The sequence below is a fragment of the Anser brachyrhynchus genome (genome assembly GCF_964034855.1).
Source record: "Anser brachyrhynchus genome assembly, chromosome: 12".
In the NCBI taxonomy this organism is placed as follows: Eukaryota; Metazoa; Chordata; class Aves; order Anseriformes; family Anatidae; genus Anser; species Anser brachyrhynchus.
In genome coordinates this window covers 19,347,557-19,363,895 of record NC_137707.1, presented here as the reverse complement: position 1 = coordinate 19,363,895, position 16,339 = coordinate 19,347,557, and the positions used below count along the sequence as shown (strand labels likewise).

The window sequence follows — 16,339 nt, the reverse complement described above, 5'->3', positions numbered from 1 at the left end:
TAATTCTACGGACAGTTAAATACCTATATTTGGTGATTATTTTATTTTAAATTTCATCCAACTGACTTTAAACTGCTATTAAAAATAATTTCCATGTTGCTGTGTAGTTGACATCACTTCTAAGTGCACAAACTGAAATGTAAAATTCGTAGGCATCTATCAGTAGTAATAATAATAATAATAAGCAAATCAGGCATATTGCCAGTTGTGTTTATGCTGCCATGATAGTTTTTCTGTTTTCTTAGTTTGTTTCTCTGTAGTCTCAGATCTTTAAATAATCTTGACCTAAATTGATCTTGTTACATTTGAGCTGTTATTTTTCTCTTTGACATGCAGTGTTTTGTTTTGAGGGTGATCAGTATGTTTATGAATAATGAGTGTTAAATTAACACAGGTGTCAAACTGTTGATGTACTGGTTGTCATTTTTCACCTTGATTACTATAAAATCTTCTCTCTTCCTGCAGCGTAGTAATAAGCAGTGTCAGTTACCTAACAGACATCATTTACTGATGGACTTTATTCTGAGAAATTTTATATGCGCTGACTTTATCCAGAGGGAACATGCTTTTTAATAATATCAGGTTGGATATTAGGAGAAGTTTCTTTACTGAAGGGGTTGTGTGGCATTGGAATAGGCTGCCCAGGGAAGTGGTTGAGTCACCTTCTCTGGAGGTCTTCAAGAAACGTGTAGATGTAGAACTTTGGTAGCATGGTTTAGTGGTGGACCTGTCAGTACTAGGTTAAAGGTTGGACTGGATGATCTTAGAGGTCTTTTCCAACCTAAATGATTCTGTGATTCTCTGTTTCTAAAATGAATTATATGTACCCAAATACTGAGGTATGACAAGAATAGATTATACTCCTTGTGACCATAATTGCAGATGTTATATTCTAATGCCAATAAACATATGAGTTGTAACCTAGAATATGCTGAATACGTTCACTGACTAGACATGGTAACTATACAAAGTAGCATTCATTTATTCTCTTTCTTGAGCTGAAAGCTTATGTGTCAGGATTCTCTGAATATACTTCAGATGTGTGAGTTCAAGGTAGACATGATACACTTCAACACACTTCCTGCTACAATTTCAGCATCTGTAGCTCGCTATTACACTTTCTTTTTTTATGAAAATGAAGTAAATTAGAAGGGTTGTATATTTTTGTTCTTCACATATATGTGTACATTAGTGTGCATGATACAGTTTTTGGTAAGTTTTAGGAACTGCTGTTTCTAAGTTTCACATAGCTTGATTCTCTTTTCAGAAAATTTTGAAACACATGAGTTATATAGTGAATTTGCAGTTGCCAAATGCCTGGAAATTATTTAATTTGATTTTATGTTTTGCCTTTAATTCACCTTTAGGTTCAGCAGTTTAAGCAAGACCCCAAACCATCTGAATGTCTTCATTCTGTTTTCAGTGCACATACTGGAGATGAGGTCTTCTCAGCTAAGGAATATGGTCATCTTCAGGTAAGGTGTGTGTGTGTGTGGATGGTTTTTAAATAATGTTACTGTCTTGATTCTTTCACGATGCGGCCATCTCAAAAAATGTTTAGATTTCTGTTAGATGCTTTAAACTTCATAAAACTGAAATTTCTTCTGCATCTTTTGATGAAAAGGACAGACTGTTTTCAAATATAACTCAGTGGTATAATTTGGTGAGAAGGTATTAAAATACCTGCAGGATTTGTGGAGGTGGATGATTGTTTCTTTTTAATCCTTATTCTTTTTGAGGCCAAGAGATGGCTGTCACTAAATAATCCTGGCATTAAAATGTTGAAATATTCAGAGAAATGAAAGAAGTAGTGTAATTTTACACTGAATTCTATATTTTTTTATTATCATTCCCAGCTTAATTTTACATAAGTCTGAGCAAATTTCCTTCACAGTAAAGATTTAACGGATGCTGTCAACAGCTTTGTCTAGTTAGAGACTTGTTTACTATTTTGCATAGCAGTCCCTAATCAGATTCATCATATAACTTCCCTATTGATAGTTTTATTCTCTTTCAGTTTTCAGAGCATTGATTTACTCTTTTTTTCCTTTGTACCTTCAGACCCTTTTATGTGTTCATGAGAGTGTCCTTTTGCATTCCATAAATCTACGTATTCTTTTAATTCAGAAATTGTTCCTGAAGTTACTCAGAAGTGACAGTAGGTTGGTAATTATTTCATGGTACCAACATCACCAAAAAGTTTGTACAGTAATGTGTTGGATTCAGAAAACGTTTGTTCTGAGAAAAATGAACATGGGAGTTATCCTAAGCTGGCGTTTTGGATTTCTGAGTGAAACTTCCTTCACATACATATTTTTTATCTGTGGGAGAAGACAGCAGTTCTGGGACTTGGGGAGCATTGTGTGATTGTTCTAAGTCTCTGCTTTTCTTGGCAAATCATCCTTTCTTATAAACATGAATGTCCATTCCCTTTTCTCATCAGCAAATCTGTAGAAAGAGAGGGTTTTCAGCCCTATGGAGAGAACAAAAAAGAGAGTAACTGAGGTAATTGAGTTGGGAAAAAGGGAATATGCTAAGTAGCTGGCCAGCCATTGTTACTGTACTTGATGCTTCTCAGATCGTATTAAGAAATTGAAGTCACTGGTTCTTCAAATCTTTTGGAGTTTATAGAATCTGGACCTTAGTTTTCCAATTTATTATATAAATTGGAATTGGAAATTGGAATTGAAAATTATATAATTATTTATTATAGTTTCTCTAAATTTCATATACAGAGGTTGTGTTTTTATAGTTCATTAAAGGAAATTATTGTGGTAAACTTTCTCTATCAAAGTTTTACAAATTCTAATTTTTACTAGAATTCTGTGTAACAAAAGCAGTGTAACTAATGATAAAATGACATTATGATGCATGTCCATACAATCGCTGAAGGTAATTACTATTAATAATAAATGCCATGTATAGCAACAGAATGAAAGTTTTCATAAATGTAATCATAGTCTGAATGTTCTAATTATAGTTCTGTCAGGCGATAATGCTAAAGGTCCAGTTATGCATAAAGTGATCTGTTTTTTAGGTGTGGTATGTACCCTGTAATATGCTGCTTGTTTTCTTTTGGTGAGTTGTTGTATATGTATGCTTGAAACAGCTTGTGACTAAAGCGACTGCCTATAAGTCAAAGCAATATTATTCCTCAGCAAAAAAAAAAAAAAAAAATTATGGTTTAAAATAATTTAAAAAAATGATGCTGTAGCAGAAGTTGTAGAGGAAAGTGTGTGTTAGTAACACTCCTTTTTGATTGTTTCAACATCAGTATATGTAGGATATTGGTACATTAAAGTAATATTTCTGAAGAACCACAGCTAATTCTGTGTTATAATAGTACCATCTTTATTAGTGAGTAACTTCACATTTAGCTTGTTTGTTTATTTGACTCCAATAAACTTAAACTTAATTATAGTTTTGTTTTTGTCTTTAATTACTTCAGATAAACGCTGTGTCATTATTTCTCCTCTATTTGGTTGAGATGATCTCTTCGGGGCTGCAGATTATCTACAACACAGACGAGGTACAAAGATTTCTCATGTTAAAACACACGCTTTAAGTTTTTTTTCCTTGTTTTTATTACATTGCCAACTCTAAAGTAATTGTTCTGCAAATACAATGTAGATATTTCTCACTTTATTGACAGTCAGTAAAGATAAATGGAATGGAGGTATAGTGAAATAAATGAAAAGCTAACAGAGATAGGTATGCAATGAGTGAATGTAACATGACATTGAAAACTTTCATAGCTCCCTGCTATTCCTGAAATGTTCAGGATCAAGATTTAAAAGGCCTGTGAGGACAGATAATTTCTTGTCATGTTGTACTGGCTTTTCACCTTATTTCAAGCTGTCAGTCAAGGTATGCTGTCCAGTGGTATTTCATTGTTATCAATAGGTAGGGTTTATCTTCTGGAAAGCTCAAGGGCTTTCCTCAAATACATATGGACCCTAAGGGTGTTAAGAAGTTTTGCTGTATCTTTCAAGGACAATAAAACAATTTATATCATGGTAAAAGACGTTTGTTAACTATTCTTAAAATAAGATAATAGCCACCATGTTCTTGTTGAGGACAAGTCATGTCAGGATAACATGCTGCCCTGTTTTAAAATGAGGTTAAGTTTTGAGAAGGAATGAAAGGCACAGATTTTTATTTGTTTTCTTCTTAATCTGGATTTGTTTAAACTTACCCTGGTCTGTTGAATAGTTGCTGCTGTATTGCCTTAAAAAGCTTAAATGTATTTATAGTGCTACCATTAAAATAAAAAAAAAAAAAGGAGGTGGGGGGGTGGGAGGATTTTTCCCGTAGTATTATATTTGCTTTGTATTTCTACAAAATAAATTTTCATTAATGATTTTTCTTTATGTAATGAGAAACTAAGAGATGAACTTGTCTCCTTTCTAATCACTGCTTAGTTAGATCATATGATAGGTCTGTATTATTTTTTATGATTTGCTTTTATGTCTTTGAGGAAGCAAATGTATATAATTATGTATTTACTTAGCTTGACTTGTAATTTATGTTATCCTCCAGATGTTTGCATTTAATTACAAAATCTGCAGAAAAATTGCATTTGTCTAGAATCTCCATTCAGTGGATTTTTCCACTTTAATGTCAGGATGTAGTTTTCATTGCAATGCTGCTCTAGTAATCTATGATCTATGGAGATGTAACAAAAAGAGACCAGAAGAAGAAAATCCAGGGCTTTTAATTCATGAATGCATAAAACTATAGCTATCAAAGTCCCCAGAAAATACTGCCTCCAGCATGAAAAAAAAAAATTAAAAACTCTTGTATCATGTTACCTGTAGAAATTGCAGGCGTGATACAGTACCAGTTCAGCCTTAGGCTGCCTGATTCTGAACATTTCTTAGATTGTTTTTAATTTTGTTTTGTTTTTGTTTAATATTTTAAAAGGAAATCTCTTCCTTTTATGCTTCTTTTTTTCAAACTTGAAACAAGTTTTTAGACCACTTGCAGATGCCTTCACTTCATAATATAAAAAATTACTTTCATTTCAAGTTTGTCCCCCCCCCCTTTTTTTTTAACTACCTATGTAATGTTTCTTGGGCACTGGTAACATATAAGAAAAATGGAAATTATGTTTACTGTCACTTTGTCACTCAAGTAATTGGTTAATAAAAATAGCATGAATTCTTTTACGCATCTGTCTTCTTCAGCATGCCTGTTTCTTTGAAAGTCAGAGTTCCATGATAAATCCAAAGACTCAGTTTTATGAAAGGAACATTGCTGAGCAGATTTTTAAAGCAATCTTAAAATTTGCAGGGAAAAGTTCAGGAAAGTTTCTGACCATGAAGTTTCTGTAAACATTCTGTCCTACAGGCTCTTTCAGAGAATGTATGATTCTAAATGCAGCATTGACTGTCAGCCGGACAAACAAATAGGCAAGTGGGGTGTTTTTGAAATACTTCATTAGAAAAGTGATGCTGTCTTTAAAGAGCTGAACCCGCAGCATCTAATGTTCCATCCTTCAACTTTCTGGTTATGTGTATAATTAACGTAGAGTAGGAAGTCTACTAGCAGTTCTAGTGCATGAAAATCTTCCTACAGATAAAAATTATAAACTATCTTCTAGATTTTCAAGTGCTTTATTGGGCATTGAAAGCCTTTTTATCTTTAGTTATCCAGAAAAATATGAAATAATATTTTGCTGGTGTCTTGCATGAATGTATTGGATGACTTTCCACTTCTCTGAGAAGTAGCAGCTTTATGGAAGCAGTACGTTGCTGATTGATAAAATAGATTCATAAACAGATGTTGACAAGGGTAGCAGGCAATGATCAGGATAATGATGGACAACAGTAAGTGATTGCTGAAAGCGTTAGTAATGAAGGTTTGTATATTAGAAGCAATCAAATACTATCAAACAAGCATTGAACTGCTAAAATGCTTGATCATGAAGGAACTGTAACACTGCATGATCATTGGCAGAATTTGGAATCATCAGTAGATAGGACAAGATTAAGATATCTTTTTCTTTCACTTTAGCAAGTAATTGTGACTTTCAGATCTACAATGCTGCTCAGCAGGCAAATAGAAGATGCTACCTGTCACTCTAGGTGTAATGGTCCAGCAAAGAGAGTACTGATCCCCAAGGTTCAGCCCAAAGTTTCTTTACCTTACACATGATAATTTTTAACGGTTCTAGAGTTCGCTGCTGTTTGCTGGCATACTCTAGCAGTCTGCAGAGCTATTTAAAGAAAAAATGGAAGTCATTATTTCTATCTGAGGTTATTTTCTAGGACCTAGTACATTTGGTTTTGCCTGCTTGGGTTACCTCATTCTTCAATACAATATTTCAGGTATGTCCTGAGGACACAATGTGTGTCAACTGGCCAAAACATAGAGCACTCTGCCCTTTTCTTAATTGCTTAATTCTAGCATTTTCAGGACTAATGAAGAGTAGCGATGGCATGGAAGAGTGCTGCAGTGGGCACTGTACATCCCCGTCAATTGTTCCTAAATAGTACTTTCAAGAATTTGGAGTTAGTGGTGTACTTCAGCACTTCTTATAAAAACGTTTTTGGTTTAGTATTCATCCATGGCTTACTTTGGTGTTTAAAATGATACTTAAGATTTCATGGATTGCCATGGTGCCTTTTTGTAGATTAAATAGTGTATATGCTTTTACTTTGAAATGTGTGTTCAAATGGCTTCATGTATTTTTTGGTGTGTGTTCCTACTGTGAATTCCATGATGTATTTAGTCTCTTTCCTTTCCTGGAGAGCGGGTTTAGAGCCAGTGCTAGCACAGTGGAAGGTGCTGACAGATGGTTGATGTTTGGCAGGCTGTCTGCATGAATATGTTTGTACACAGAACTCTTGGCTTAGGAGGAAATCATTGTATACTAGGTTGCTTGTTGTCAGGCATGGCAACTATCGATGAGTTATTCTCTAGTTGCATCTGTTTGTAGTTGAAAAATTAATTTAATCACATCTTTGCATCCATAGCAAAGAGGACAGCATATGATTGTGCAAATGAATGAACTTGATTGAAGCACCTATGTATAAAAAAGAATAACAAGGATTATTTGCTTTCATCTATGCTTCATTCATATTCTTTATTACCCCTTGCTCTCCACTTGTTTGACTTACGGATAAATAAGCTTAACACACAGTCCATAATTTCTGTAAGTGTTTTAGCACTGACTTGGTTATAGCATTTATATATCCATGGTATGAATGATTGTTCTGTGAAGGTTTCCTTTGGCAACATATTCCCTCCTCAGAACCCTCCCTCCCTCCCTCCGCCCCCTTTTGTTATCTGCTTCTTTTTCTGTAAATCTGCTATTTGGGGACTGCTAGTTATTCTTGTAAAATATCTGTAATTGACCATTTTTTTTCTAATGTTCTGAATACCGTCACTGATAGAAATTCATCACCTAGCTATATACTTCTATGTGGTGCTTTTAGCCTCTTCACTCTGCTAATGCATCTAAATTTCAGTTAATGACAGAAATAAGAGAAGACGCATTGAATCACTGGGTATTCTAGCTCCATTCAGACAAAGATTATCTTTATACAAGAAAATGCTAAATTGTAGGAAAGAACAGTACTAGGCATATCTTAAGTGTGGGAGGGTGTTTCCTTGAAAGTAGTAGCTATGAAAACAATAGTGTATAGGTAACTGTACATGAGCATCCCATTTGAAATTTTAGCAGATACATAACGTATAGAGAGGCAAGTAAGTATAGAGTTTCATATGTCACTAGTATTAGCATAAAGGGTGTATGTGAAATAATAACTCTTTGAGATTTAAAGAAAAATGGAGATGAAAAAGTCAAAACAGAGATGCAAGTTACTTAAAACTGCAAGCATGCACTTTACAGTACAGGATCTTTTTTTTTTTCTCTAGTAGGTTATTTAAATGAAAAAAAAAGTTCATTTGACTGTAGTAACAATTATGAAGCTCCTTGCTTATGATATGATTGGTTACATATACATATAACTGAGCATAATGTTGTTTCTAGCTGAGCATAATCAATAACATATAATGGAACTTAATATGATCAAATGGGTTTCCCAGAGTAGTTGTGAAGTCTCCATCCTCGGAGATATTCAAAACCCAGCTGTTCCAGCTGACTCCCCTTTGGGGAGGGGGTTGGACTAGGTGGTTTCCAGATGACCCTTCCAATCTCAACTAGTCTGTTATTCTGGGGTCATGAATCAAATGTTAATTATCCTCGGTTCTTTCCTGTTTTTGGAATATGTGGTTATCTGGTAAATATGATGATGCAAGGTGACAGAAATTCAAGTGTTACTTGACAGAAAGTATGGGACTCTTCTGAAATCTTTTATCTTAATAAATAAATAAATAAATAAAAATCCTACTTGCAAAAATTTCCTGTACTTCCACACAATTGAGTGCATTTCTGTATGATGATATTACTCAACTTCAGCATTGCAGTAGGCTGGTGGGAAAGACAGGCTGTTTTGCCTTTAATTACTTTCCTTAAAATTAGTTGATTTCCTTATCCCAATTGTGTACCGAAAAGAGATTTTTATTTTTTATCTCTCTCTCTCCATAGCTGATGAAAGGTAAAGAAAAATATACTTTTTTTTTTTCCAGAGTTGAGATCTATGTACCTAAATGCACACAATTAAAGGACAAAAAGCCCATGCAGCAATGTTTTACAGAAGAAAAATGTCCGCACTGGCAAAATTTAATCGAGCTGCAGTAAAGAGAGTAAATTCTACTACCTTTCCTGAAGGGAGGAAGGGCCTCTAAGAAACGGAGGATTTTGTGGAGAGGTCATGATTGTAATTTCAACTATGTAAATGAGGAAAAAGTGTCTGCTTAAATGAACCCCCAGGTATAGTTGAGTAGAGTATAGTTGAGTATAGTATAGTTGAGTATAGCCCTGAGTATTCAGTTGACACATGTTGATCCAAGAAGGTATTTTAATTATAAGTTGGTTCAAGTTTTATTTTTGTTTATAAAGGAGTATGTTTGAATCTGAAAAAATATGTTATCTAGAACTAATATAGTAGAACTTACAGCGTATCATGTGAATTAAGGAAGAGCACCAAGATTTCTGTGCCCTAATTTTGTAGGATTTAATTTATCTTGCTCTCTAAAGTTATTTTTAGGACAAGTCTGATTTAGAAGATCAAAATGCCACCTTTTTGAAGCTCTTCAAATATGTGTCTTCAATATGAAATCATTTTTATCTCTGGCTTTATAGAAACTTTCATTTAAATCACATTGCCACCAAATTTGGGATAGTTTTTTATATTTTGTTAATAAAAATTATTTTTACAGAGAATATCTGAGCTTGGGAACATTATACTCTGAAAAGAATTTTGGATAGAAGTCACAATTAAGATAACTGGGGAAAAACAACTTTGTCTTTTTGAAAAAATGAACAAAAGAAAATATGCTTTAATTTTCCTCCTGTCATTTTTTCCCCCCTTCTTGTCTTACAGGTGTCCTTCATTCAAAATCTTGTGTTCTGTGTGGAAAGAGCCTACCGTGTACCTGATTTTGGTGTTTGGGAAAGAGGAAGTAAATACAACAATGGCAGTCCAGAGCTGCATTCAAGGTAGGTGAGGGAACGTAATGCTTTCAGCCAAAACAAATAAATGTGATATAAGGAATTCATGAAGTGAGTTAAAAATATATATATAATAAAACAAATAAAAACAAAAACAAACCTAAAACACAACAACAAGAACTATTTGAACTTTTTCTGAAAATTTATATGGTGTGAAGGTAGAGGCTCATGAGAAGTCACTAAGGTTTTCTAAAGACTAAGAGATGTATTTTGGGAAAATGTGAAGCATAATTTTATCATCATGTGCATGCTGAAATAACCACATAGATGCTTAGCTGAGTATTCAAATTACAGTAATTATGTGCAGCTGCATGTATATTATTCTGAAAATTGAGTACAGAACAGCTCAGACACTTGAGCCATGTGCAGTAGATCAGATTAACAAGAATGATTAGGAATATCCTGATTTAAGTAGGTATTGAGTCCTGAGTCTAGATTTTCTTATCTCCACCACTCTGGGAAGAACACACTAGACACTGGCGTATAGCATAGTGCACAAGCTCTTTTTCAGGTTCTTCAGACTCTACAGATAACTGCATCCTTACTCCTGTCCCATAAGACGTTAGGAATGTTCTTAATGTTTTAATATTAATGTGGTCCAGTTGACTTCAGTGGAATTGCCCATATACTGTGCATCTTGAAGTATCAAATTTGTAATCTAGCAACATGTTTTTTCTAACATTAATACTGTTTTCCTGACTTTTTGACTTCTGAAGTTTTATCAATTATAAAAGTGGCTGTAGCTTGAATATCCTAGATTTTTAAAACATCATTGAACATCATAATTATTGCGGGCTTACAAATAATACATATGTATTTCTTCCAGTCTTTGAAGATGTTGCCAAATGAATCTGTATTCCCCTTTTCAGAATGAATTAATTTTTATTAGTTCACATACAGGTGTATGTTTTAAGATATAAGATAATGACATGTCATTGCAGGAAAACAATTGATTTCTGTATTTTTTTCAATGCTTTTATAAAGCTTTAGTATCAGTATGAGAACCAAAAACTCCAAGAGATTATTATATAACCAGTTTTATTCATGTATTGTTTTTTTTTCCCCTACTATATCTGTTAAATTGTCAAATGCCTGACTACAGGAGTGTTTATCTGGAGAATCTTGTACCTCCTTTCACATCCATGCTACAAAAATTAGCAGAAGGAACTCTGAAAGTTCTGTATCTCCATTGTTCGCAATGTTCTGGTTATTCACTATGTGAACTTCCTTGAGGGGAAAACAAGGAAAATCTTTTAACCAGATGGAAACGGGCATGTTGTTTTGTCTTAATCTAGACTGACATTTATAGGTCGGTTTTTCTAAGGTTAAAGTTTTATGAGATGGATAGGCCAATCTAACAGATCACTGAGCTGGCACAAAAGGAAGTACAGAGCTTTGTCCTAATTTAAGAAGTAGACTTAGGTCATCAGAAACAGGTATCGCCCCTATTTATCTTTCCTTGTGCGCATGTTCATACTCTACCTTACTGTAGGAAGCCAACAGACGATTTCCTTTAATTTAGTCAAGTTCTCAAAAATCAGAAAAAATAGAAGAATAATATGTATAAAAAGATGTAGTTAGGTACTGTGGAGGAAAGCCCTGGGTACGCTGAAATACTTTATACTTTGTTATGCTACTACTGTGGTGTATCTGCTGAAGAGAGCTCTGAAAACATAATTCAAGAAGTGATTATAACTAATCAAGGCTAGTCATGCATGATGTATGTGTTTCTCCAGTGATAATGGACTGAAAATGAGTCACTTAAGTTTCAGTATTATAAATGCTAGACTCCTGGCACTCAAAACTCACACTGTAAGTCTACATACAGTCTGTTTGCTTTCAGAATTAGAAATTAGTTCTCCTCTTTAATTGAAAGGGGTTTTCTTTTTGAGTAAGAACTGCAAATTATGGCCTACATTAGAAAATGTATATGTTTTATGTATTTATGCAGCCTTGGTATTCTGCCGTAGTACAGTTCAAAACACTTCTAATAAATGATGAATAGTGAAACACCCTGTAGACCCAGGTCTTTTACTGGTTTAAAGGCAAGATTTGTAACAGCTTTTATTATAGTGTGGTCCCCTTCCCATATGGTTGGACTTCTGAAAAATTAATTTGTCCTGTAATCATTTGATCAAGTGGCTCTCCAGGCATCTGCTGAGTACTTCTGCAAAATGTCTTTGACACCTCCCATATGTATTGTGGGAATAATGAAGTTGTTGAAGTGCAGTATCTTCATGTTCCAAATCCAAAAGACTGTAGAGCTGTGATCTTGCACATCTCTGTAGTGTAGTATTTGCAAGAGTGCTGAAGTCTTCAGAGGCTTTGAGTAAGTAGAGGTAGAAAATAGTAACTATTCCTATTGTAGAATAATGAGTGTGTGAAATAGTAGCTTAACGTAGCATGTCCGTAGCGGGTTGTTGCATTGTGTGATTTCTCAGTTTTTTGAAGGCATGCTTGATATTACAGCTGTTCTCAGACTTTTTGTAAAGGAACTTCATCCTGTGACTACCAATGAAACATTTAGCAATCTTAGCAGGACTTCTGTGCATGGTGAACTGAATGCTTGATGTAGCATCGTAATTTGAACAAGTGTTATATGATGTAGGAAAAGAAAGCAACGTTTTAATGTTGATATACATATTTTCATTTCATACTTGCAAGTAGTATTTGTTAGTCTACTGCAGTCTTCAGGGGCTTTGAGTAAGCAGAGGTAGAAAACAGTAAGTATTCTTATTGTAGGATAGTGATAGTGTGTGAAATAGAAATGATTTTTAGAAAGGAATCCGTATTTTCCTTCAACTTTTGCAGGAGAATAATGTATTTTATAGATATAACAAGCTGTTTTACTCTATCTGAGTATCAGTGGTTGTTGCTATTGAACAGCTGTTACATTTAGCATTTGATATTTTCCATGAAGAATTAGTACATCATTAATGTACAGTAAGGTAAAAAGTTTGCTCTATCCCCAAATGCTTCTTAGAGTACGGAAGAATTAAGGTTAAAGCACAGACTGTATTTGCAGCTTTCTGCCAATTTGGCTGCTACAAATTCTTAGGTCAGGGTTGTGCAGCTGTTTGTCAATACTATGGCAACTCCTCACACACAAAAGTTGGGGATTATTAATATTAATGATTATTTTCTGAATATTTTTTCTATCTCCTTAGTGTTGCTTCATTAATTACTTTTATAAAAAAAAAAAAGTACCTAGAGCTGTCCTATTCAGAAAGTAAATGTTCCTAATGGTTGTTAGTTTTTCTGTTTTCCCCACAAATGGATTGTAGCCCTTGTACTCTAAAGGATGCTTTAATTTTTCAATCATGACTATCTCTGTGCCAACGTTGTTATCTGGACATGTCGATCCTCTGATAAACTATTTTATTTAATTCGTCATTTAGCAGTACTATGTAATTTTTATACCAAATGAAAGACGGCAAAGGAAGGGAAAGTGTGGTTGGCTCAGTGGACAATCAATTTTAGAGAAAAATAGCTATAAACTTTTAACTCCTTTCTTACGCCTTTTTTTTTTCTTGTTCTTCTTCCAAGGAATTACTGTGCTGATAAAGAAACTGTTACATTCATTGGTATATTCTGTTTTTACCTAGTTCTTAAAATTTTAGGCTTTTCAAGCATTATTACATAGCAGTGTAACTGCTCATAAGAGTTGTTTTTCTTCTTTTCTTTCTTGTGTGTGGTTCAGTTTTGTTTTTCCCAAAATTTGTGTACTGTGTCCAGATATTGAAAAGTTAAAGGTTTAACATTAAAATATAACGCTTGAGACCTGAGTTGAAAAATTGTGCTGAAGTAGATCTTCTGTTAGTACACTATTAACAAGACCTTGAAATACATAATGCCAGATGTCTAGCAGCAAGGTGAGAGCAGAATTGCTTTTTCCAGATGGTCTCTGACATTTGAAGACAAACAAAAATGCTGAAAAGTACTTTTAAACAAAAGAAAACCAACCCAAGCCTTGCTGTATCATCAGTTTATTAAATAGACGTTAAGCACAAAATTGAAATCAAGAAGAGATCATAACTTTGAAAAATGTCAAACATATTAAATATTAGTCTGGGCTTGAATTACAGTCTGTCTGTTTCTGTGTGCTTATTTATTTATTTTTCTCCTCAGCTCTGTGGGGTTGGCAAAAGCAGCTTTAGAAGCAATTAATGGCTTCAATCTCTTTGGAAATCAGGTAATAAAAATGTTTGTGTTCTCTTTTCTTTTTTTAGCAGTAATGATCTACATTGAGGATCAGAGAATATTTAAAAAAAAAACCACAATTTGTTTGATTCCAGCTTTAAAAAAAAATTGGTTAGCAAACTGATTGCTACTGTTTCAAGTACAAGCAATTGTCTGATAAAATAATTACTGTTCTCACTATCAAGAATTACCTTCCTTCTGAAGTTAAAAGAAATCTAAAGTGATGACACCTTCTTCTGAAAAAGGACTATGTTGCCAAAAATTTTTTTCTTTTAGAATTGTATTTGTTGATCGTAATGTAGTATACCTTTACCTAGAAGCATCACCTTACTTCTGCATTATTTTTTCAAGTGCCTTTTGATCAAGAGCTTTAAACAAGCTACTTCAGCATAATCCCACTGTTTTAGAGGTTTTAAATTTCAGTATGTCACATTTTGTTAAAATCTTTTCCCATTTTTTTGTGTGGCTTGTATCAGTCAAGAAAGCAAGCCTTTTCTTCAATTTTTATCTCTGACTTGTTTTCCCCTTCTACGTACATTTTTTTTTTAAGTATTATACCTACAGTTATATAGCTGAAATTAAGGAATCATCTTCCAAATGAATAGCTTAGAAAATGTACAAATGGAAGAGATGCATCATTGGTGTGCTATAGGTGTTATTAATTAATGGAAAAGAAAGGTAGGAGTGCAGCTGAAAAGAAAGTTGGAGAGCATTAAGGGCATGTAGAAACAGCTGTGAACTTTCTGGTGAGGTTTTTTTTTTTTTTTTCCCTGTAAATTTTGTGGAAGGAAGGATAGGCTGGTCAAGCTAGGAAGTGGTGAGCTGAGTATGCTAAGCCTTCCAAATTGCACTGTTTTCTTGGAAGCTTACATCCTTTTCAACTTGTAGTTAGTGTACCTTACTTGCATGCCCAAATGGCTGCATTTCATAAGGAAGTTCATAAGAAGTTGATGAAACATGCTTTATCACTTCTTAGGCTTGAGTGACATTCAAAACTTGGTCTAAAAAGCAACACAAGTTTACATTTATAGCCTATTTTTATACTTTTTCTTTTTTCTGTAATCAGGCAGTTGTTCTCTAGCAGGGTATGATCCTTTGGGTTTTTAATTATTTTATATCATGACTTTGATTTTAAGTACTGTTTGTGTATTTTCTGAGTAAAGTTTCCATATATTCTTGCTGTTTTCAAGGAAGGATTGTTGTTTTTTTTACTTTTTTTGCAATACCTATGGTCTCCTTTTGTCTTGTAAGTCAGAAGGATCTGACCTTTAGATTGTGATTCTTGTCTGCTTCAAATATTCAGCTTTAAGAAACTTGGCTAAATGAGTTGGTTTGCCAAAAAGAAAATGATGCAAAGGAGAGAAGATACAAGTGGTGAATGGTGAACAAGCTCAATTCTCAGGTGCTGTCTGGGTCAGATAGTGTGTATAAGCTAGGTCTATTGTAAACGTGATGGGGAGATGGAAGGTCCAAATTACTTTCCAAGTTCATTTCTGTACTACTTGATTTATTTAAAAAAAAAAACTTAGTTATTTGTGTCTCCATTTTTCTACTGGCAAAATGGAAGGTATGTGTTGGAACGATCATATTAGAATTAATTTATATTAATTAACACACAATTATTAGCCCTTTTGTGGCATGCTCAAATGTCTTTAACTGAAAAATAAGTTGTAAAACTTAAATATTGTTTACTTTGAAATTTTGCAGTCACGCAAAGCATATAAACAAATAGCTGTATTCTGTTTGTGGGTGAGCTACATAGTGCAAAAATATGCATTGTGTACAGACGTTACTTGTATATAATATTTTATTTCAGCATACATTTATCTAGAAACTACATAGAATGAATTTAAAAAGCCTAGTCTGTAGTTCATTCTAGATTAACAGTTGCATTTGTATATTAACACTTGCTATTAAACAAAATGTAGAAGTGACTTCTGTGTACAGTCTTGTACTGCTGAAAACAGTAGGAAGCTTTTCCTTGACTACCATAGTGTAAGTATGCTTTGAAATCTCATAATAAAAATTTATCTTAAACAACCCTTCATGAGCATACACCTTAGTGATAAGAATCTACTGTTTTTTTGGGGGGAGGTATGAGATTGTTGCAGAAAATGTGTTTGGTTCTATCATTTTTTTTATGTCAGTTTCTTGTTGTAATCTAGGAGATACTGTAGTGTTTTGTGTAACCTTGCCTCTGAGATGGCTTTCTTCTCATGCTGCTTGGCTTTAGCACTCTGAGAAGGCTCATACCGATATACCTCAATTGTAAAGGACACTGCTATATTCTCTGAATATTGCATTTGTGGAGAAGAAAAATCTGTTAAGGTGTATCACTGTTTTATACTAGTGTGATGGCTTTCCAGACTCCATTCCACAGTTTTTCACTCCCCTTGGACAAGCCCATCGTTTTATTGATGTGAACTTTTTAAACCATGGGATCGCATTCACCAACTAGTACTTCCCTGTTTACTATTCTCAGTCATAATCATTTTATTTGTGACTGTAGTTAACTAATAGCGAGAGTTTCTGCACTTTGGCTAGCGTTATTACTCAGTG

General features: G+C 33.9%; 1 protein-coding gene across 4 annotated transcripts in view; it reads left to right on the top strand.

Annotated features, from left to right (window-relative positions):
• The window catches only part of PHKB (phosphorylase kinase regulatory subunit beta), a gene marked incomplete at its 5' end in the record, with an annotated part of 74,965 nt that overhangs the window by 16,660 nt on the left and 41,966 nt on the right, over positions 1-16,339 (top strand). For all 4 annotated transcript variants that reach the window (XM_080552926.1, XM_080552929.1, XM_080552928.1 and 1 more), the window contains 4 exons: positions 1,368-1,475; positions 3,449-3,529; positions 9,453-9,568; positions 13,709-13,772. In XM_080552926.1, the coding sequence (XP_080409052.1) occupies positions 1,368-1,475; positions 3,449-3,529; positions 9,453-9,568; positions 13,709-13,772 (369 nt within the window). The remainder of the gene's footprint in view (positions 1-1,367; positions 1,476-3,448; positions 3,530-9,452; positions 9,569-13,708; positions 13,773-16,339) is intronic.